This window comes from Lithobates pipiens, unplaced genomic scaffold (genome assembly GCF_037356315.1).
Source record: "Lithobates pipiens isolate NorthernLeopardFrog02 unplaced genomic scaffold, aLitPip1_a1.2 Scaffold_13, whole genome shotgun sequence".
Lineage (NCBI taxonomy): Eukaryota > Metazoa > Chordata > Amphibia > Anura > Ranidae > Lithobates > Lithobates pipiens.
The window spans coordinates 424,363,783-424,386,034 of NW_027507718.1; the positions used below are offsets into that span (position 1 = coordinate 424,363,783).

Here is a 22,252-nt window from a genome sequence, read left to right on the forward strand (position 1 = left end):
AAACCTTGCAATGCATAAAGTGATGAAAGCCTCCTGGCCAAGTTTTTCATCACCATGTACTGCACCAGCCCGTCTTACTTCCATTTGCTAGTAATTTATTGATCCTTGAAGACACCCTCTTCTGATGCTGGAATAACCTTTTTTGCTGCCTCATGTAAAAGTGCCAGTATTAAGATGCAAGAGGCAAAGAGAAATAGGAGGTTACATTGCACTGCCCTTCTACAGAACATGCGAGGTGGTATGTGAGCGCGGTGCCCTCCTACTGAACCTGCGAGGTGGTATGAGCGATGTGCTCTCCCACCGATCCTACGAGGTGGTATGGGTGTGCTGTGCCCTCCTACTGAACATGTAAGGTGAAAGACACTATGCATGTGCTATGCTCTTCTACTAAACTTGTAAGGTGGCATATCTATGCTCTGCTTTTCTACTGAACTTTGGAGGTAGTGTGTGTGCTGTGCCCTCCTCCTCATACACAGTTGGGTAGATGGTTTAATGAAAATTAATTCACAGAAAACAGTAACATGAAGAGCGTTATAATTCACTGTCAGTAAACCGACCACTAGCCGTCACAATAATTTACTTGTGACTTTTCTAAAATAAACAAAAAAAAAAAAATTCTCCCACCTTTCCTGCCTCTCCGCAACTGCCAGCCGATCAGCATCAGGGTCATTGGCCAAAATAATTCTGGCACCTTCTTTCTCCGCCAACGCAAAAGACAATTTCTGTAGAGAAACACACAGAATTATTGTCCATTATTTTTAAGTAAACTTTTAGTAAAAAAAATAAATAAAAAAAAAAAGCAAAAACAAAGATCAGCTCCACCAAATAATGGGAATCAGATGCTCATCACTTTTGTTTTACCCTTCTTTAAAGTGATTGTAAATTATAACAATCATGTTATACTTGGCTGCTCTGTGCAGCTGATTCTGCACAGAGCAGCCTGGATCTTCTTCTTCATGGGTCCCTCTTCAGCTCAACTGGCCCCTCCCTCCTGTTCAGTGCCCCAACAGCAAGCAGCTTGCTATGGGGGCACCCGAGCTGAGGCACAGCTCCCTGTGTCCATTCAGATACAGAGCCCCGCCCTGGCCCCCCCCTCCCTTGATTGGCTAGCTGACTTTGACAGCAGCGGGAGCCAATGGCAATGCTGCTCTGTCGCAGCCAATTAGGAAGGAGAATCTCCCAGGCATTACCAGCCATTGTCAATCATTCTCTCCTCTCCCCTGCAGTAGATGATGGCTGACACAGAGGAATATTGTGTGACTGGACCAGATCGGCCTGAAAATTGGCCAGTATACAGTGCTTTACATAGGTTAGTCAAAACAGGAGCTAGGAGGGGGAAGGGGGCAGTTTAAGAGTAGCTCGGTTTTGACTGCAATTCAACTATCCAATATTAAAAAGCATCATCTTCTCTAAATCAAGCTAACCTAAACCATGTGGCATTAGGGATGAGTCAGCCATACAAATTATTCAGCAAAACAGAAGATGACCGATTGGATCTTTTAGGCAGAACCTACAGCTTTTCTGAGAAAACAAATCAAATAATTTTCCTGTGAATGATCATCCAAAAATGCTGAGCTCAGGTGTACAGGAACTTGCTTGTCACATACAGTACATGGCTGAAAGCTATGTGAGCAGAGCACTACATGCTTTTTCGAGAAGGAGACGGGTGACCGGTTCTACACTACCATCACTAGTCACTTATTTTGTCCCCATATGCCTTGCGATCAAGGTGGAAAAGGCTATAGATTACACAGTGGTCTAGCGGATGACTGCATTTAAAACTTAAAGGGCAAGTTCACCTTTACAGAAAAATCTGTAAGGTGAACTTACACAGGACCCCCACATCGCCACGCCCCCCCCCCCCCACCCCAGTCCCGCTGACCTGCATGGCGGAGATTACCCATTCTGAGCCCTGCTATAGCCACCTCATGGCGCCAAGGATTAGAAACCCCCTAACCTAATCTCCTAAACGTACCCAGTTAGGGGGGAGGAGCGCGAAGAGGGGGGTCCTGTGCAAGTTCACCATACAGATTTTTATGCAAAGATGAACTTAGAGGAGCTCCAGGCTACAAATACTGTATCTGTTGACTTTTAATATTAGGGCCCTTACCTGTCCCGAGTAATTTCTTCAATTGGCTATTGGGCGCTTCTCATCCTGACTAAGGGAAACCAGCAGTGAAGCCTTGTAGCTCTACAGCCGGTTCCCTACTGCACATGCACGAATCGTGCTGCTCTTTGTGAATGGGCCACAATCTTCTGGGACCTGTGAAATGTCCCTGAAGCAGGCGGCGGCGATGAAGGGGGGGGGTCAGGTAGGGGACTGAATTTTTGGCTCAGTTCGCCGTGGCAAACTGAACCGGAAGGGGGAGTGGGTACCTGTCAAAATCAGGTACCCCTTCTCCCCAAAAAGGTGCCAAATGTGGCAGTGGGTGCAGACAAGTGGAGCCCTTTTGCGTGGAGCTCCATCTTAAATGTGATGTATTTATTTTTATATATTTTTTTATATTAATTAGGCTTAAGACCCAATTTTCTTATTAGCCACATAAATAGGATATACTAGATGTGCATAGCTCATATTTTCAACTTACAGCAAGCAGGTCGGGAGCACTGGGCAACAGCAAGACCTTTTTATTAGGCTGGTCTACTTTTATTATGCGACTAGCCTATTTGGTTATCAGAACAATATAACATGAGACCAGATTATGATCACAGATCCAAATATTAAACTGAATATTACAGCAGCTTGAATATTATCACTTCCAAGCTACCATAACGTTACAGTTATTGCTACATGACTGTCAGATTTATCCAGGTGCTGGTTCCACAGTGAAATGGGGTCAGCTTCAAGCAGCGTATTTCACAGTTCGCTATTACTGCTTCATTGGGAGTTTCAACGGAGGTAAGCGCATGTAAAATTGAATGTATGCACATGCTTTGTCCACCAAATTCCACACCAGTGGTGCAGTCAATTATCCCCAGTATCTGTTGCAGGTACAAGAGCATCCAAGGGGCTGGAGGTCCATCCCAGTATCACCAAAGGGTAACACTTACTGACCAATCAGCAAGCACTGAGACATAATGTTTCCACCTCCATCTTATGTTACATTAAGCAGTGTAAAGAAGGCCCTTTATAGGGCCAGTACCATTATGTCCCATGTATGAATTCTATGTAGATTTCGGATGTGGCACTTCCCACCACCAATACAGTAAGCAGTTAAAGGAATGAGTAGTGTACGTGTCAGGAAGAACATGTCACATGCACCACTATACTGAAGTGCTGTGTATTTCTCAGGGCTCTAGTGCATCTGGGTGACAGCAAGAGGAAAGTACAACATACTCTGGAAGTTGGGGTAAGAGGAAATTGATTTCTGAATACTTGTTTTTCAATGCCATCACACCACTGCAATGCGGACAGTCAATAACCTTGAGGAATGCCTTATACCCATGACACGCCAGTGTCTTGATCTCCGAGTGTTAAGCCTTGAGAAGAGTTCCAACAACCAGCCACAGGAGAGGAAAATAAAAAAAGGTGAGGGATAGGTCGGAGCTTTGCAGTCATGTGACCACACACAAACACTTAAAACGAGTATTCCGGAAATGTAAGCAGAGAGGAGCAGAGCAGAAGGGAAGCAATGTCTAACAAGAAAGTTATCGTGAAGCCCTCTACCTCGGTTTCCTTCTACCTTAAATCAAGTTAATCAAGTTACGAGGATAAAGTACAGGTTCACAAGTGATAAATTACATGGATGCAACAAAAACCAGCAACTCTTGTCTTCAGTCTGAGAGAAATGAAAGCGGAGAACCACCCAAAAGGGGAAGCTCCACTAGTTTGCACCTCCGCCAACCCCGCTGCAAAATTTGGCACTTTTTTTGGGGGGGGGTTCACAGGTACCCACTCCCACTTCCGGGTCAGATTGTGGCAGCAATCTACATGGATTTTCGGCCCCTCTTTCTCCCCGCAGTCTTCTGGGACACACACAGGTTCCAGGAGACTGCAGGACCTTTCACAAAGAGCAGCGCATCGCGCACCTATGCAGTAGGAAACCGGCTGTGAAGGTTTCCTTAACCAAGATGACGGCGTCTGCACCTGAAGCCTAAAGAAGAATTGGTTTGAGTGCCGACATCGCTGGGTCCCTGGACAGGTAAATGTCCTTATATTAAAAGTTAGCAGCTACAGTATTTGTCTGACTTTTTTTGTGGGGGGGGGGGGGGGGGGGAGACAGGACTCTCTCACACACACAAATAATAAAATATATAAAATCTCTCCATCTCTAAAGATTACCACTAGAAATACTGAATGTTGAATGTTTGTGACACATAAAACAAAGTAAAGATCCTTACCAGTACTCCTTTCCCCTCTTCAGGATTTGGGTATTTCACTGTAGGAAACTCTGGGTCTGGATCTTTTTGCTCTGGGACAGCGAGTGGAGGGCTGAAACTGAAAGCCTGGAATGCTGATTGGACAAAATCGTGGCCCACGCCATGCACAGATGTGTGCACAAATTTTAGCTTGGAGCACTTGTTAATGTCTCTGTAAAAAATGGTCATTCACATAGTTACAAATGTGTTAAATCATATAGCTTCTGACATAAAAGGGGAAAAAAAGAAAGCAACAGTGCTTGAAATCTATTATTACAAACACACATAAAGAGAAAATAGAAGCAGTACATACAGTCATCTTCCCCCCCACTTGTTCTCTGGAATTGGTCCTATGTGCTGGAAGGCTGCACACATACAAGGAGTAAATGCACAGAAGTGGTGGCAATGAGGGCTATTCCGAGGCCCAGACATTGTTCCATCCCTTCCCACTTCCTGGCTGGTGCCAATCAGGCTGCAGAACCAGTTGTGGGCATAAAAAACTAAAAATAAAAAATATAAATGAGCACATGTGCTCTGAAGGTCCAACCTTCAGAGCTCCAAGGCCAGAGCCAGGGGCTCCCACGCACATGTGTGGGAGTGGTGTAAACGCGGCTCTGGCTAGTCATACATCCGGAGCCCGCAAACCCAGAAGGGAGACCGGGGGAAAATGGAAGCCCTGGTCAGTGGTGACAGCAAGCCACTAGTGGGCTTCGTTTTAAGGTAAATATTTTACAATGCGCTAGTATGCGATGCATACTACCACATTATGCAATTGCCTTACAGGGGAAAGTTGACACTACTTTACCATACAATGTTATGTTCACAACACTTTTTCCCCCAAAGTGAACATAACAGTTCATGCGTTCCATCTACAGAAAAAAAACAAACACACAACACAGAAAAAAAATAAAATAATCCTGTTTAGTCCAACAGCCCAATGTCATCTGAAGAAGAGCTCATATTCCAGATAGATAATCTGACTTTTTAGCAGGTCTAATTTTTTTCGTTTTCTCCTCTACAGTACCTTAAAAAAGTATTCGTACCCCTTGAAATTTTCCACATTTTGTCATGTTACGACCATAAACAAATGTATTTTATGTGATGGACCAAAACAAAGTGGCACATAATTGTGAAGTGGAAGGAAAATGATAAATGGCTTTGCAAATGTTTTTTCACAAATAAATATCTGAACAGTGTGGCGTACATTTGTATTCAGCCCCCGAGTAAATACCTTTGTAGAACCATTTGGAGGACATCTCTACCAGCTTCACATCTAGAGAGAGTGACATGCGTGCCCATTCTTCTTTGCAAAATAGCTTAAGCTCTGTCAGATCTGTGAACTGCAAATTTGAAGTCTTCCCACAGATTCTCAATTGGATTTAGGTCTGGACTTTGACCGGGCCATTCTAACACATGAATATGCCTTGATCTAAACTAGGGGTCAGCGATCTACCAGTAGATCGCAGACAGGTGACTGGTAGAGCATGGTCTGAGCTTGCTGACTTTCCATCCCAAAGCATCAGAGCGCAATACAGAGGGACTACTTGTAAAGTTGGAGCTGTAGTAGGGTTTAAGCTGCAATACAGCCAGCCGATGCCTCCTGTCCCATGTGGAGTGATATCAACTGCACTCCATCTCATCCTGGCTAGCAGTCTCCAGAGTGGTGTCAGCAGCAGGAACCATCTTCAGCTTAGCGTGACGCAACACACTGGGCATCATAGTATAGGGCTGCTTTCACAGTGATGCACTGAAGTTTACTCACACAGTGGTTGCAGTGCACCTACAGCTTCAAAAAGCCCATCACACCTGCAGGATATAATAGAAGTCTATGGCAAAGCTAACCCAGAAAAGTTGCAGATACACTGGCCTGCACCAGAAGCTTTATAGGCCGCTCAGGACAGTAAGGGTTAATTTACATTTGAGTTGGGGGGGGGGGGGTAATACCCTATAGTTAAGACATGCCCTTATCACCTCTGCCCCATCCACACATCCTTTAGCTGCAGTGGCCAGGGGTGTACACATATGTCATGCTTGGTGGGTGTAGTAGCTGTCAAGCATGACCCATTCAAGTGAATGAGGCCACTCTGCAACCATATGTAATACAGCAAACAAGGGGTTAAAGCAGGCAGTGTTTTGTTGCTTTCTGACCACCTGCTTTACCTCCTTGGACCCCGCAGAAGCATGCAGCTGCTAAGAGCTTGCAAAATTGCCCCATTTACTTGAATGGGTCACGATTGGCAGGCAGTAGCAGCCATCAAAAGTAACAGGGAGCTTAATTCCTGTGGCATGTGTACACCTTTGGCTGCTGCCTTAGCAGCCAAATGGGGTAGGGATTGGGGGAAATAAAACTGCAACTCAACCATAGGGTTTTACCACCCCCCAACTTTAGGTGCGAACGAGCCCTAAGGGTACCACTGCCGAATGCAACTAAGAGCTCATACATAAATGCAGCAGGCACGGCTGCTCCTCTGAAAAGTGATCCCACTGTGTTTGACATGTCGCGAGGAGGAGATATGTTGCCTCTAACACGATTTAGACCCATGATTGCTGTGCAGTGCACACGATTGCCACAGTAGTACGGCAGATAGAGGTTTAAATCAGGTGTGAAGGGGCGACACTGTGCTCAGTGATCTTTGACTTCTCCCATGATGTTCAGGTAGATCTCCACCCCTTTAAGATTGCCTACCCCTGATCTAAACAATTCCATTGTAGCTCTGGCTGTATGTTTAGGGTCGTTGTCCTGCTGGAATGTGAACCTCCCCGCTGCCCCAGTCTCAAGTCTTTTGAAGACTCCAACAGGTTTTCTTCCAAGATTGGGTTGTTTTTGGCTCCTTCCATCTTCCCATCAACTCCGACCAGCTTCCCTGTCCCTGCTGAAGAAAATTATCCCCACATCATGAGGCTGCCACCACCTTGTTTCACGGTGGGGATGGTGTGTTCAGGGTGATGTGCAGTGTTGGGTTTTCCGCTACATAGAATTTTGCTTCTAGGCCAAATAGTTTAATTTTGGTCTCATCTGACCAAAGCACCTTCTTCCACATGTTTCCTGTGTCCCCCACAGGGCTTCCCGCAAACGGGACTTCTTATGGATTTCTTTCAACAATGGCTTTCTTCTTGCCACTCTTCCATAAAGGCCAGATTTGTGGAATGCACGACTAATAGTTATAGTTGTCCTGTGGACAGATTTTCCCACCTGAGCTGTGCAGCTCCTCCAGATTCACCACGGGCCTCTTGGCTGCTTCTGATTAATGCTCTTCGCCCAGCTGGTCAGTTTAGGTGGACGCCCGTGTCTTCGTAGGTTTTCAGTTGTGCCATACTGTTTCCATTTTCTGATGTTGGCCTGAACAGTGTTACGCAAGATGTTCAAAGCTTGGGATATCTTTATATAACCCAACACTGCTTTAAACTTCTCTACAACTTTATTCCTGACCTGTCTGATGTGTTCCCTGGCCTTCATGATGCTGTTTGTTCACTAAGGTTCTCTAACAAACCTCTGGGGGCACAGAACAGCTGTATTTATACCAAGATTACATTATACATTGGTGGATCTATATACTTATAAAGTTGACTTCTTTGACTTTTTGATTTGACTGGATTTTAGTTAGGGGTTTCAGAGTAAATGGAGCTAAATACAAATACACACCACACTTTCAGATATTCATTTGTAAAAAAAAAAAAAAAAAAAAAAAATTGAAAACCATTTATCACTTTCCTTTCACAATTATGTGCCACTTTGTGTTGGTCTATCACATAAAAAACCCAACAAAAATTTACATTTTTGGTTGCAACATGACAAAAAGTGAAAAAAGTCAAGGGGTACAAATACTTTTCAAGGCACTGTATTTAACACACTAAGAGAAAAGGTCTTTTTCATGCACAGGGTAGGTCTCAGCACTCTGGACACTTGTTTGACGATGGTGGTCCACAGCAATACTTTGGGGTTATTTACGAAAGCCAAATCCACTTCGCACTGGAAGTGCACTTGGAAATGCAGTCGCTCTAAATCTGAGGGGTAGATCTGAAATAAGTGGAAGCTCTGCAGATTTATTTTTTCATCCAATCATGTGCCAGCTAAAATGCTGTTCATTTCCCTTGCATATCCCCCCTCGGATCTACAGCGACTTTACTTCCAAGTGCACTTGCAGTGCAAAGTGGATTTTACTTTAGTAAATAAACCCCAAGTCTTTTATTGAGACCTAATTGTACCATTAATGCGAATTATACTTCTTTACTCACCTGTGGAAGCAGAGCTTTTGTAAATCAGAAAAGTAATCCTTATTAATAGACTGGAATGGATCTTTTAGAAGTGAACTGCCCTCAATAAGGGAATCATCCCAAGCCTGTGGCCACGGCTCCAGGTTCTCCTCAATAGACTGAGCAATACCAGAGTCATGTGGTGGAATGATCTGTGCACCATTCTCCCAATACACCTACAACATGAAGGACACAACATGGTGAACAGCCCTGCTGACTTGTAAAACTTCATTTCAGAATACAGAAACAAATGGCTGCACTATAGTTAAAAATAAGTTAAGCAGGCCATACACAATTTCATACTATTTTGTTCAGCCTGTGGGCTATACAAAAAAAAAAAAAAATAAAAAAAATAAACTGATGCTATAAACAGAGTATGGACAATTCACCTGCTGTAGCTATTGTATTCTAACAGCTGACACCAGTGCCTGTACACAGCAGTTTACAAAAAAATGTACCTACTTTAAAAGGAAAAACCTCCCTGCAAAGTATTATCATAACGCATCACACATGAGAGACTTCAATTAAAACAAAATCCCTCTGGCATGTTCCCACCACTGACAAAACTTTCAACTTTACCTGGTCCTCCTGGGTTTGCAGACTCCGGCCATTTGAATGGCTGAGCCGCGATGACCTCACTCACACGCACATGAGCACGAGAGTTACACCTGCGCCACAGAGCTCTGAAGGGCCAGCATGCGTATGCTGGCCCTTCAGAGCACATTCGCCTGCGACGCCACCGGCTGCTGCTAACTGGAATATCTCCTAAATGGTGCACGTTTAGAAGATATTGATTTTACCTACAGGTAAGCTTTATTACAAGCTTACCTGTAGGTAAAAGTAGCAGAAAATAGTTTACTACCACTTTAAGGTCCCATTAACACTAAAAAAAAAAAAACAGTGTGGGAAGCCCACATGCCGTGCACATTTCCTGCACCGCAAGATTCCTAGTTTGAACTAGCCCTAAATTCCATATTTGTAGACTATGAGTTGCACCCCCCCAAAGCCTTGCTGAAAAACTCCAATTGTAAGAGATCAGCTCTGTCCTGCCTAGACACTTGAGAACTCGCTCCCACTGTCAGGAGCCCACTCCCTCTTTCCATGCCCACACATGTGCAGTGCGCGCTCCCTTTTCCTGCAGCAGCATCGCTTAGCTCAGCCGATGGAGAAGTAGAAAATGCAAGACAAAAAGAGGGAAGGCAATAGTGGAAAATAAGGAATCCTGCCAACAAATGCTCTAATACTAGTCATAAACGTATGCAATTTTAGAAGCTTTTAACCACAGTGATTAGCAGCACTCCATTTCAATTGCTTGTGATTTTCAACAATTAGTTCATTAAAATCAGTGAAACCACTAAAATGTCAAATTAAAATACTTTTTAATCAAACTAACTCAATTTGGAATATTAGCTTACTCAATACCTAGGAACACAGGTTACAAATTGCTATGGATCTTTCAATAACATGCAATGGTGTTATCAATAGCCTGATAAAAATCTTCCAAAAATCAAGGTCAACTTTATGACTAGCAGAGGTAAAGAAATGAAGTTTGGTAAAAACAAAGTTAATATAAAGGTGCCAAGAAACAACATAATACAGAAACATGCTGGATAACTCTCTGGATCTTCATCAAATAAACACAATACCTCGGATTGTAATGCGGTTTATGAGCGTTTCGTAATGCAAGGTATTTTTTAAATCCTGACTCGGTTTGCAAGCGTTGTCTCGCAAGACAAGCAGGATTCAAACCAATGGGGTGTGCAGTACCACATTTGGCCAGAGATGCGAGGCGCAGGCGACACTCGGAGCCACTTGGAAACACTTTGAGTGTTCCCGAGTCTTCTGGCACCCCCCACCTCTGGACACACGTGCAGTACTGCATACAATAGCAGTCACTGTGGAACAAAATTATCTGAGCTTCCATTGACTCCTATGGGGAAACTTTCCTTGATGTACGAGTTCTTTGGATTACAAGCATCCTTCTGGAATTACCTATTCTCGTAATCCAAGGTACCACTGTGTTTACAACTTACCTTGTAGCCGTTGTCTTGCTTTGGATTGTGGGAGGCAGTAACCATAATTCCAGCACAGAGATTGAGATGTGTCACTGTGTATGGCTAGAAGACAGAAATGCAGCAACCATTATTTCTGACACTGAACATTTTATACACAGCAAAGTATTACACACAAAGGAGAAGGAGAAGGAGGAGAAGGAGGAGAAGGAGAAGGAGAAGGAGGAGAAGGAGAAGGAGGAGAAGGAGAAGGAGGAGAAGGAGAAGGAGGAGAAGGAGAAGGAGGAGAAGAAGGAGAAGGAGGAGAAGAAGGAGAAGGTGGCATTTACTCAACACACAAATGTAGAACAGAATTTCCTTTTATAGCTGGGCCACTAAATAACGTTGAATCCCCTCTTTGGCTACTGTCACACCATTGGAAGATTTCCCTGTAACATCATTTTTTATTTTCTATCACTTTGTATTCTGATGACAAAGGTCAGCAGAGCAAACCGAGAAGGCGAGTCTTGCCAGCAGGGATACAGATGGAATTTACCATTCTCTGCTCTATTCAAAAGAAATAGGTTTAAAGTAGAACTATGGGGGGATCCCCCCCTTCCCCCCACGTGAATGCGTATGTTATTTTACAATATGGCGAGCAGGAAGCAGTTAAGGAAGCATTTTTATTCCCCCCAGATTCTCTTTAAATTAAGGGAACGCTATCGCCACCACGCAGTGCAATTTACCAAACATAAAAACTGTTAAGTGTTTTAATCAAACTGAACATAATAATCAAATCATACAGGGGGACAGAATCTATAAATAAATAATTATATAGGTTTTTGAACATTGGCACAGACCTGGTAACAAAGTGTTTAACAGCTACTTGTTACCATGAAATTAGTTCTACTATAACAATCCACATTAACAAGTCAAACAAATCACTGAAATAAATAAATACTTACAACAAAAGGTGTTGGTGTTATACTGGAGAAAAGGTACACAGGGACACCTTGACTGATGAAAGCTGTGGCAGCAAGTTTTGCAAACCTAGGAATGCAAAATGATTTAGTCACTTGTGCTGCACTGCTTGATAAAAAGATATTTATTTCTTTAACAACTTGTCCTGCCAAAGATATACCCCCTTCATGACCAGACAATTTTTTTATGATACGGCACTGCGTTACTTTAATTGATAATTGCACGGTCAAGCAATGCTATACATAAATTCAATATATAATCCCCCCCCCCCCCCCCCCCCCCCCCCCACAAATAGAGCTTTATTTTGGTGACATTAGTACACCCCTCACATTTTTGTAAATGTACCTTTTCAGGTGACAACACTGAAAAAATTACACTTTGCTACAAAGTAGTGAGTATACAGCTTGTATAACAGTGTACATTTGCTGTCCGCTCAAAATAACGCAACACACAGCCATTAAAGTCTAAACCGCTGGCAACAAAACTGGAATACACCCTGTAATGGAAATTTGTAGTTTCTGTATATAATTGTATTCTATTTTATATGTATTGCACAATTCCCTCACTGTGCACCCGGCACTAATAATGTTTTCAGTACATGTTTTGCATTCTTTCGAGTCCTGATTAGAATTAGCCTGCCCATGTAACGCCTCTTGTTACCATAAACGTACAATTGTAATATTAATGTGATACCTACGTAATCATGTGTATAAAAGCCTTCAAATGCGTCATAATAAAGGAGAACGGTTATTTAGAAAGATGCTGAGCGTATCTTGTGTCTGTTCCCTACTGCAGTAGTTATTAATTTGGAACCACTAATCAATATGAGGATAGGAGTTGCCTATCTATAAAATATCCATTTCAACCCCTAAGTGAAAATGTCCAAATTGGGCCCAAAGTGACAATTTGTGTGGCCACAATTATTTTCCAGCACTGCCTTAACCCTCTTGGGTAAGTTCACTAGAGCTTCACAGGTTGCCACGGAGTCCTCTTCCACTACTCCATGACGACGACTTCACAGAGCTGGTGGCTGTTAGAGACCTTGCTCTCCTCCATCTTCCATTTGAGGATGCCCCAAAGATGTTCAATAGGGTTTAGGTCTGGAGACATGCTTGGCCAGCCCATCACTTCTACCCTCAGCTTCTTTAGTAAGGCAGTGGTCGTCTTGGAGGTGTGTTTGTGGTCGTTATGTTGGAATACTGCCCTGCAGCCCAGTCTCCAATGGGAGGGGGGATCATGCTCTGCTTCAGTATGTCACAGTGCATGTTGGTATTCATGGTTCCCTCAATTAACTGTAGCTCCCCAGTGCTGGCAACAATCATGCAGGCCCAGATCATGACACTCCCACCACCATGCTTGACTGTAGCCAAGACACTTGTCTGTACTTCTCACCTGGTTGCCACCACACACGATTGATGGCCTCTGAAAGAAATACGTTTATCTTGGTCTCATCAGACCACAGGACATGGTTCCAGTAATCCATGTCCTTAGTCTGCTTGTCTTCAGCAAACTGTTTTTGGGCTTTCTAGCACATCATATAACATAGAAGAGGCCTTCCTTCTGGGACAACAGCAATGCAGACCAATTTGATGCAGCGTATGGTCTGAGCACCGACAGGTTGATCCCCACCCCTTCAACCTCTGCAGCAATGCTGGCAGCACTCATATATCCATTTCCCAAACACAACCTCTGGATATGAAGCTGAGCATGTGCACTCAACATCTGTGGTTGACCATGGCGAGGTCTGTTCTGAGTGGAACCTGTACAGTTAAACCGCTGTATGGTATTGGCCATCATGCTGCAGCTCAGTTTGAGGGTCTTGGCAATCTTCTTATAGCCTAGGCCATCTTTATGTAGAGCAACAATTCTTTTTTTCAGATCCTCAGAGTTCTTTTGCCATGAGGTGCCATGTTGAACTTCCAGTGACCAGTATGAGAGAGAGAGTTAACACCAAATTTGACACACCCGCTCCCCATTCACACCTGAGACTTTGTAACACTAACGAGTGCCCAATTTGGACATTTTCACTTAGGGGTGTACTCACTTTTGTTGCCAGCGGTTTAGACATTAATGGCTGTGTGTTGAGTTATTTTGAGGGGGCAGCAAATGTACACTGTTATACAAGCTGTACACTCACTACTTGACATTGCAGCAAAGTCATTTAATGCTAGTAATGGCCGCGATTAGCAACTTTTAATGGCACTGTGATACTGCGGTGGACAATCAGACACTAAAGGACACTTGTGGAAACCAGTGACACTAATACTGTGATCAGTGCTAACAATATGCCATGTCACTGTACTAATGACACTGTCTGGGAAGGGGTTAAACATCTAGGGCAATTAAAGGGTTAAAGTAGAACTATAGACAACGCCCCCCCCCCCCCATTTTGGATCAAGTAATCAAGGGTTATAACATTCAGACTTTCTCCCCCCCCCCCATCATCATCTGTGTCCCATTGTGGACTTTGCTCTTTACTTCCTGTACTATAGCCAAACAAGGAGTGAAAGGAAATCCCTGTAAATGAAGGGAATTCCTTTGGGACCCTCGATTTCCCCTACTTTTCTGGGTACAAATGAAAATTAGGGTAATTTCTCTTGCTTTCAATGATGACGGTAAACAGGATCAATAGAGAGGGTTCCTTAATGGGGACACAGACAGCAATAAAATCTTGCAGGTGTTCTAATTTCTCCCTACTCTATCCCAAACCTTTAGTTATACTTTAAATGCGTGCCTCGTGTGTACTTTGTGGGGTGCGTTTACTAAGGGATGTGATGGATTTTACTCCCTGCTTCACATGGAGGCAGAGCTCCATCCAGTCTCCGTTTAACCTGAGAAAAAAAGTGTGTGGACCGCTCAGGCTTGATAGGGAGTGGGTATGTAGACAGTAAATCCGCATCTGCTGCTAGAGTGCTGACAGAGGATGGAGCCTGTCCTGGCTCCTGCAAAAGGTTCAAGAAAGGAAGGGTGACCCCTGGGAGGTTGCACATCTATGGTGTCCTGCTGCAGCAAATGGAGTGGCAACCTCAGCCTGGACTTCGACCAGGCCACACCCCTAATGCGTTTCACTCCACCCCTCCCGAAGCTTAGTTATGGGGATCCAGCGTCTCTTCCTGGGCAGAAGTGCACAAACACACACAGACATATTTGTGCACTTCCACCTAGGGGGTGTGCGCACGCTGCTTCTGCTTATTAGTCCCAGCAGAAGTCATTCAGTGGGTGCCTACAAATGGATTTCCTCCAGCATCCGCCGATCACCAGGAAGAGAAGCTGAATCCATAGGACTAAGCTCCGGGGGGCGGGGTGAAACATTGGGGGTGTGGCCTGGTCAGAGTCCAGGCTGAGGTTGCCACTCCATTTATTGCAGCGGGACACCATAGACTAATCACAGCAGAAGCAGCACACCACACACACACAATATTGCACAAAACGGACGATCGGTAGCAGTAAATCTGCTATGGTGCAGTCATTAAGTGGTTAACCAACTTCTTTTGAAAGGCCAATGATTATGGACTGCAGCTGCTGATCAGTGTATTCTGCCAGCGGCGGGTGCTCTATAGAAATACAAGATTCCAGTGGAATAAGGATAGTTGTATTCTCCTGTCCACCTTGTTTGTGTGGATGGAGGAATGTGTTAGTTTGTTTGTTCAGCCAGTTGGCGGAATAAAAGAAAAACATACAAAAAATAATAAAAAATATATGGCCAGCTGTAGAATAGGAGCAGATTTACCTCTTACTGCTTCCTGCACTTGCTGGGTGAGCTCGAGCATCATAGCCAATGACAACGCCTCTTTCCTTCAGATCACTGATATTCTTCTCAAGGTATCGGCAGAATCCCTGTGGACAAAGCATTTACTTATTAGGTACGGTGTAGTCACCTTAGAAATACATATATGCATTCATACACAAATACAGGACTAGGGACACTAAAGTTTGTGGTTCTTACAGATTTTATTTATTTATGCATTTTTTTGTTACCCGTTAGTATTTTACACTTATACATGCAGATACATAAATAATATAAAGGGGGTGTTATTTTCTTATCACCGTGGGACCTATAAGAATTATTACACGCATATACATATGTGAACTCACACCCTATACAGACCACAATTGGATATGTTAATGTAGAATTTCTATGAAAAAACTTTAAAAGCTAAGCAGACGTGTCATTAATAGAAACAGGATTCTTCTGAGTCATGCAGACATCTCCGTACATGCAAGGAGACCTGGCAACATTACAGAAACCAAGTCAAGCAACTCTTTGTGAAGTTGCGAAATATCCCAACGTTCAGTTCCTGAGCAGGTCTGCGGATGGTCCAACCATTGGGCTCAAATGCTGGTCACAATCTTACTATGAAGTTATTGCAATGATTACATCAACCGTCTTACATTACAGAATGTGCTGAAACAATTTCCAGCATCACTAAAGTCTACAGGAAATGGGATTATCACAGGATATCACAATCATTTCCCTTCAATTAACAAACACATGATGCTGTGAGGAATGTATAATATGATCAAACTTAAAACTTTATATTGGAGGGAAAAAAAAAACGTTCCCCTCTGGCTGATCAATATACATTGCAGAGATTTTAACAAAATTTGTTGCAGAGCCCTACCATTAGTTTTCTGAAGAAATTGCAATTTCATTATGTGGATCTGAATGGCTGACTTTTTCATGATTAATCAGCTGATGCATTTGTGGTGTTCTTATAAGGAAAGTTGCAGGACTTGCATCCTAATACAATGAATTAACGTGTAAATAAAGCAGGAAATTCTGGTAAAGCCGGAGAAGGTGGCTTGAGGGGGGGCCCTGGGGAACATCTCCTCCCGCTGCTTGTAAAAGCAATCCAGTGGCTAGTTAGCTGGCATCATCCCAGTTCAACCTCCAGCAATGTAAGGATACATCACTGTAGCCAAAGTGGTTAAAAGGAGAAGCATACCCAAAGCTTTTTTGGCTAGAATTCTCCTGTGGGTCACAGGAATGTTGTTTGTTCTGCACTCCTGTGACCCAGAGCTGGTCTAGGCTCTGAAAAGATCCCTGGCCTGGGAGCTGGCTCAGCCGCTTAGCACGCCACAGGGAGACTGAGCCCCTTCCAATAGCACAATGATCCAGTGAGCGCTGGAGGGGCAGAGCAGACAGCTGCTGACAGTCACTGGCTCTCTGCAGCATGAAGACCAAGAGCCAAGTGATCAGTGGTGTTTGATCGCTCAGTTTTCAGTCTTTGAGCCAGCGGGGGACAGGTGCTGCACCCACCTACATGAGTATAATTTTTATTTTTTCCTCCTGGAACTTCAGGAAGGCAGTATTTTCAATATGAATCGAAGTTCAAGAACACATGACCTCAACCTAGCAGAAGGAAAGTTCAAAACTAACCTTAGAATGTATCAATTTACTGAGTAGTCAGTCAACACTAAGTGAATTGTCTACATGCTTGAGACAATATCTCTATACTCAGACAAAAAAGGGTTAAAAAAAAAAATTAATATAAGGGCAGTTTCAATATACCACTTGGTCTTTTTGTACCGTCACTCTACTGTGTTTTTTTTTTGTTGCGTCCGAGTCTTCCCGTTTTGTGAATTGACATTAGCTTGGAAATCGATTTACCCATCTCCATGGCAGCACATATATTGATCTGTGGGCTCCCAAGAAGAGAATCAGGAAAAAGAAAAACGATGGCGAGCACAGAACCAATGTCTTAGTTTCCCATAATAAAGACAGGTTCCTACAGCAGTAAATATGTTCATCAGGGGATTACCTGAGTTGTCTGGATAATGGTGAGGTCATTCATCCGGGAAACGCCAGGGCCCATTGCTGCCCGCAGCCCCGCTGTACCAAACTCCATCCTGGCGCCAAAACATTTCTTCAACTCTTCTTTGTTCTTTTCTGACACCAGCTGCTTGACTAACTCGGAGGTTTTAGGATTCTGCACAGAAACAGGTATAAAAATGAAAGCACCACAAAAATCAACGCTTCTAACAAAACCCCTTTAGGAGTACAAATAACAGCAGTTCTCTGTTCAGGTCTATACACAGTGCCATAGCAGTGCTCGGCAGATGCTGCATGTTAGGCTTAATGTATCTTACAGGGTAGAGTCATAAGGGGCTCCATGTATGCCTCACGAGTGCGACACTAAACACATCAACAATTGTCATCCATCACCACATTTTACAACTTCTTGTTGGAAGCGCACTACTACGCCAGTACATCAGGTCCCACACAGTGCGGGAGCAGACTCATAAGCTGAAGCAGCCACACTTCTCCAGCAACCCTCACTAGTGTCAGGTTTTCTTATTACAGAAAACTATTTCTTAGATTGTAAGCTCTAAAGAGCAGGGCCCTATGATTCCTACTGTATTAAAGTGTATTGCATTTGTATTGTCTACCCTCAAGTTGTAAAGTGCTACGTAAACTGTTGGCGCTATATAAATCCTGTATAATAATAAATATCTAACCCCCCCCCCCTCATTTGCAACTGTCCCACACTCCTAACAGGTCAACAGGCAACATGTCTGCAGCCTCCCCCCCACTCTGGCACCTGTGCAGCTCAGCTTTCTATGCCGGGCTGGTCTTTGAGTGCTGGGATAACTACCTGTTGTGCATGGGTAGTGATGTCATCCCTTGCCAGCCAATGGAGAGGCCTAAAGACAGGCACTCTGAAGAAGATGCCTGCGCCGGACCATTGGACAGGCAAGTATGGAGACTTTAGACCTCCCGAATTGCACTATATTCAATTAACCCTTGCAGTGCAGGTACAGTCCCAGCGTGGCAATTGGCCAGAGTTAGGCCGCGTACACACGCGCGGACTGTTCGCCCAACTTTGTCCGTCCAACAGTTTCAGCAAACAGTCCACTCAAAATTAGCATGGACGGACATGCCCACACACGACGAACGAACGAACAGTTTGCTGAAACCGTGCACGATGACGTGAACAGCACGTACGACGGGACGAAAAATACGACGTCCTATACACTGCATTATAGCTTTCGGCGTGAAAATCCTTTCTGAGCATGCGCGCATCTTTGTTTGACGAACAAGCCTACACACGAGCGGGCTGTTCGCTGAAACAAGGTTTCAGCGGACAGTTTTTCGGAAATTCCGAAAAACCTTGTCCGTCCAACTGTCCGCTGAAACTGTCCGCTGAAAGCCCACACACTGTTCAGCGGACAAAGTTGGGCGAACAGTCCGCCCGTGTGTACGCGGCCTTAGGCTTTAACAAATGCACATTTTGTTTTCCTTTATTAATGTGGCTGCATTTATTAAACATTTGCACAGGGTGGACTATGCCTTTATTGAAAACACAGAGCTCTCAAGGTTACTAGCAGAGAATAGGCGGATGTTATGTCTGGCTTCATTCATTTTATCACACAGAATGGTGTCAGAGGACCAGCCAGTCCATCTCCTCTCTTCCTCTGATCATGGGAGATCTTTCTAGGTCCTTTCACTGACATCAATCACTGAAGGAGGCCAGGGAAGGGGCAAATCATTCACAAGCTGAGAATACACACCGTCTGTCCGTACATTCCACTATCACACGTGTACACACCACAACTTCCTTACACACCCATGTCTGCCCATTACCTCCCCACAATGACCTCAGAACAGCAATCCAAAGCCTGACAGGGGTTCCAATCCCTCTCCACTCCATACACACACACACACACACACACACACACACACACACACACACACACACACACACAAAAAGCTTTGCCTGCAGTCACACTTTAAAGCCAAAGTCCAGGTTTCATTTCACCTTGAACTCAAACATTTGAAGCACTGACAGGAAGGGTTTGATGACAAAAGAGCCCACTGGTCTCTTCTGTCAAAAATGCTTCCTCCTGCCCGTCAGTGCTAATGTATGCTAAGCCACGCATGCGCAGCTCAATGTTCATTTACAGCACCGCTCTGTGCTGTGATAAATTCACTCCTTCATGCATGCACAGGAGTGATGTCATGGCAGTCCAGCCATTCAAACACCCGAACAGAGTCAACCCAGAAGGAATTTCACTGCCAATGACCACCAATGCAGGATGGGTGGGATGAATTTCACTGCCTGTGACCCCCAGGGGGATGGGGTGTGAGGGATGGGGGGAGAGAGCTGGGGGATATTATGTCCGCTGACACCAATGCTGGGGGTTATTATTATGTCCGCTGACACCAATGCTGGGGGTTATTACTGCATCCACTGATATTGATGGCCTGTGGTCCAGCAATGGGCTGTCCTCTGGGTGAGACACACACACACACACACACACACACACACACACACACCTAGCGTCTTGTGAACATTTGTTTTCTGTGCTTTCGTCTCACATCTCATATGACATGTATAGCGATACCGGTTAAAATGAATGGATTGTAAAACGTACCGAAGAGCTAGTGGTGTCTCCTTGTCACGTTTGGGTTGCCATAGCACTGAAAGCACAAGGCCCAACATCACTTCTGTGCTCATTCACAGAACACCCAGCTGTGATCACAGGTGGGAACGGGGGGCTAAAATGAATGGGCAGACCTAAAACGCATGCGTAAAAAGAACGCGTATCAACACTGACAGGTTACAGCAGCACACACTGTGAGAGCTCCCAGGACTACAGATCCCAGCATGCCCGAGCTGCTATGACATTGGCAGGAAGGTGTCATGTACTGTACAGGGAGGGGGGGGGGGCTCACCTTGTCCCATTTCAGCCATTGCTCAGCTTCCTGGTACAGCCCCGCGTCCCCCCGATCTGCCATGTCCTATCTCCGCCTGTCTCTGTCAGCACCGACCTCCGCCACCGAGAACACTTAGTACAGCCGGGGAGGAGTCAGGAGATCATGTGAGCGGTGACGTGTGAGGGGCTCGCCTCTACTTCCGCACAGAGCTGCCACCTAGTGGTGGAATAGGAGAAGGCGGAGAGGGTACAAGGAGTTCTATCACAGCAATGACTGAGCACGAGGAAGACATTGTCAGCGCTGTCATGTCAGCAGTGAAGAGTTAGCAATGACAGAAGAATAAGGCCTTCATTACACAGGCTGACTAGTGTTATTAACCATTTCAATACTGGCCAATCCCCCCCCTTGCCCAGCCCAATTGTTAGCTTTCAGCGGTCGCACTTTGAATGACAATTGCGCGGTCATACAACACTGTACTCAAACTACATTTTCATCATTCTGTTCCCACAACTAGAGCTTTCTTTTGGGGGTATTTTATCTCCACTGGGTTTTTTACTATGTGCTAAATAAATGAAAACATACTAAAAATATGTTTTTCTTAATTTCTGCAAATTAATAATCTTTCTTTATAAATTTTAGCCAGAATATATTCTGCTACATTTCTTTGGTGAAAATAACCCAAATCAGTGTATATTATTTGGGCCGGGTTCACACTACGTTTGGATGTGGCTCGCAGCATGGGGTCTGGTGTGTCAGAGACGAATCAGGGACAAATTTTTGCCTGAATTTGGCCCAGAAACAGTGCAATCCGCGCTGCAGGCGCCCTGGAGATATGTGAACCGGCTCTATAGAGAGACGGTCATAATCTCCTGTCATGCAAATTGGATGCGGGGAAAAATCTGCATCCAATTCGCAGTAGTGTGAACCCAACCTAAGTTAATACATCCTCCCCATGTTAAGGGCATGTGGCCTGGTACGGTTCTGGAGGGGGGGTGCTCTTTCATTCTCCCCTGTTTTTCGGTGGCCTGCCTGGTTGCGTGCTCAGATAAGGGTCTGGTATGGATTTTGGGGGGGACCCTTATGCCATTTTTAAAAAAAAAATTGGCGCAGGGTTCCCCTTAATATCCATACCAGACCTGAACAGCCTGGTATGTTCTACATTACAGCCGTGATCAGTTTTAAATTACAATTTTTCCTTTGGAAATGTCATTTTGCCGTGGTATTGTTCTAAACATGGGAAAAATGCGCTACTTTACAGGTATACTATAGACACCCCCCAAGCATGATATTTTAAGGAATATTTCATTTTTCATTGTTTCACATTAAGCATTATTAAAATCACTGCTCCTGAAAAAATTGACGTTTTAAAAACGTATTTTTGCATTGATACATGTCCCCTGGGGAAGGACCCAGGTCCCCAAACACTTTTTATGACAATAACTTGCATATAAGCCTTTAAAATGAGCAATTTTGATTTTTCATGTTCGTGTCCCATAGACTTTTTTACAAATTTTTTGCCTGTTTGTATGTTCTGGTGCGAACCGACCTGGGAGTATTTGGCTCATCCCTAATGAAAATGTAAGATAAAGACAAAAAGAAATACAATAATATAGTTAGATGACATTATTCTTATTTATTTTTATTTTTTTTGGGGGGGGGGGGAGTGGGGGGTTGTTGTATGGCTTATGTGTCTTAAAATGTTTTTACTTAGTGGTTTCTGTTTTACATTTCAGTGGTTTATAATAAAGTTTTATATGTAGAAGTGTAGATAGTTTAATTTCTAGAATGTACTGGAACCTTCTAGAAAAATGGGAGAGGCAGTAAGGTGGAGCTGCCTGGAGTATTCTGACGGCCCTGACCAATCCCCAACTTGCCCCCTCAAATACTCTAGGTCAGCCCAGCTGGGGATAAGAGTTCGGGTGGAAGCTGGAGATGGAGTGTTAGGCTGTTGTGGCCTTTTGAGGGAGCTGGGGGGGGGGGGGGGGCGGGGTCCTTGGGCCTGGGTTCA

At 44.3% G+C, this 22,252-nt stretch overlaps 1 protein-coding gene across 1 annotated transcript in view; it reads right to left on the reverse strand.

The window, feature by feature from the left end:
• PGM2 (phosphoglucomutase 2) overlaps nucleotides 1–20,428 on the reverse strand; it is a 36,837-nt gene extending 16,409 nt beyond the window's left edge. The window contains exons 1-8 of the mRNA XM_077477653.1: nucleotides 20,263–20,428; nucleotides 17,348–17,515; nucleotides 15,316–15,422; nucleotides 11,570–11,654; nucleotides 10,647–10,730; nucleotides 8,596–8,789; nucleotides 4,342–4,531; nucleotides 625–722 (exon numbers count right to left, since the gene is read on the reverse strand). Of these exons, the coding sequence (XP_077333779.1) occupies nucleotides 625–722; nucleotides 4,342–4,531; nucleotides 8,596–8,789; nucleotides 10,647–10,730; nucleotides 11,570–11,654; nucleotides 15,316–15,422; nucleotides 17,348–17,515; nucleotides 20,263–20,325 (989 nt within the window). The 5' untranslated portion in view covers nucleotides 20,326–20,428. The remainder of the gene's footprint in view (nucleotides 1–624; nucleotides 723–4,341; nucleotides 4,532–8,595; nucleotides 8,790–10,646; nucleotides 10,731–11,569; nucleotides 11,655–15,315; nucleotides 15,423–17,347; nucleotides 17,516–20,262) is intronic.
• Between the last annotated feature and the right edge of the window lie 1,824 nt (nucleotides 20,429–22,252).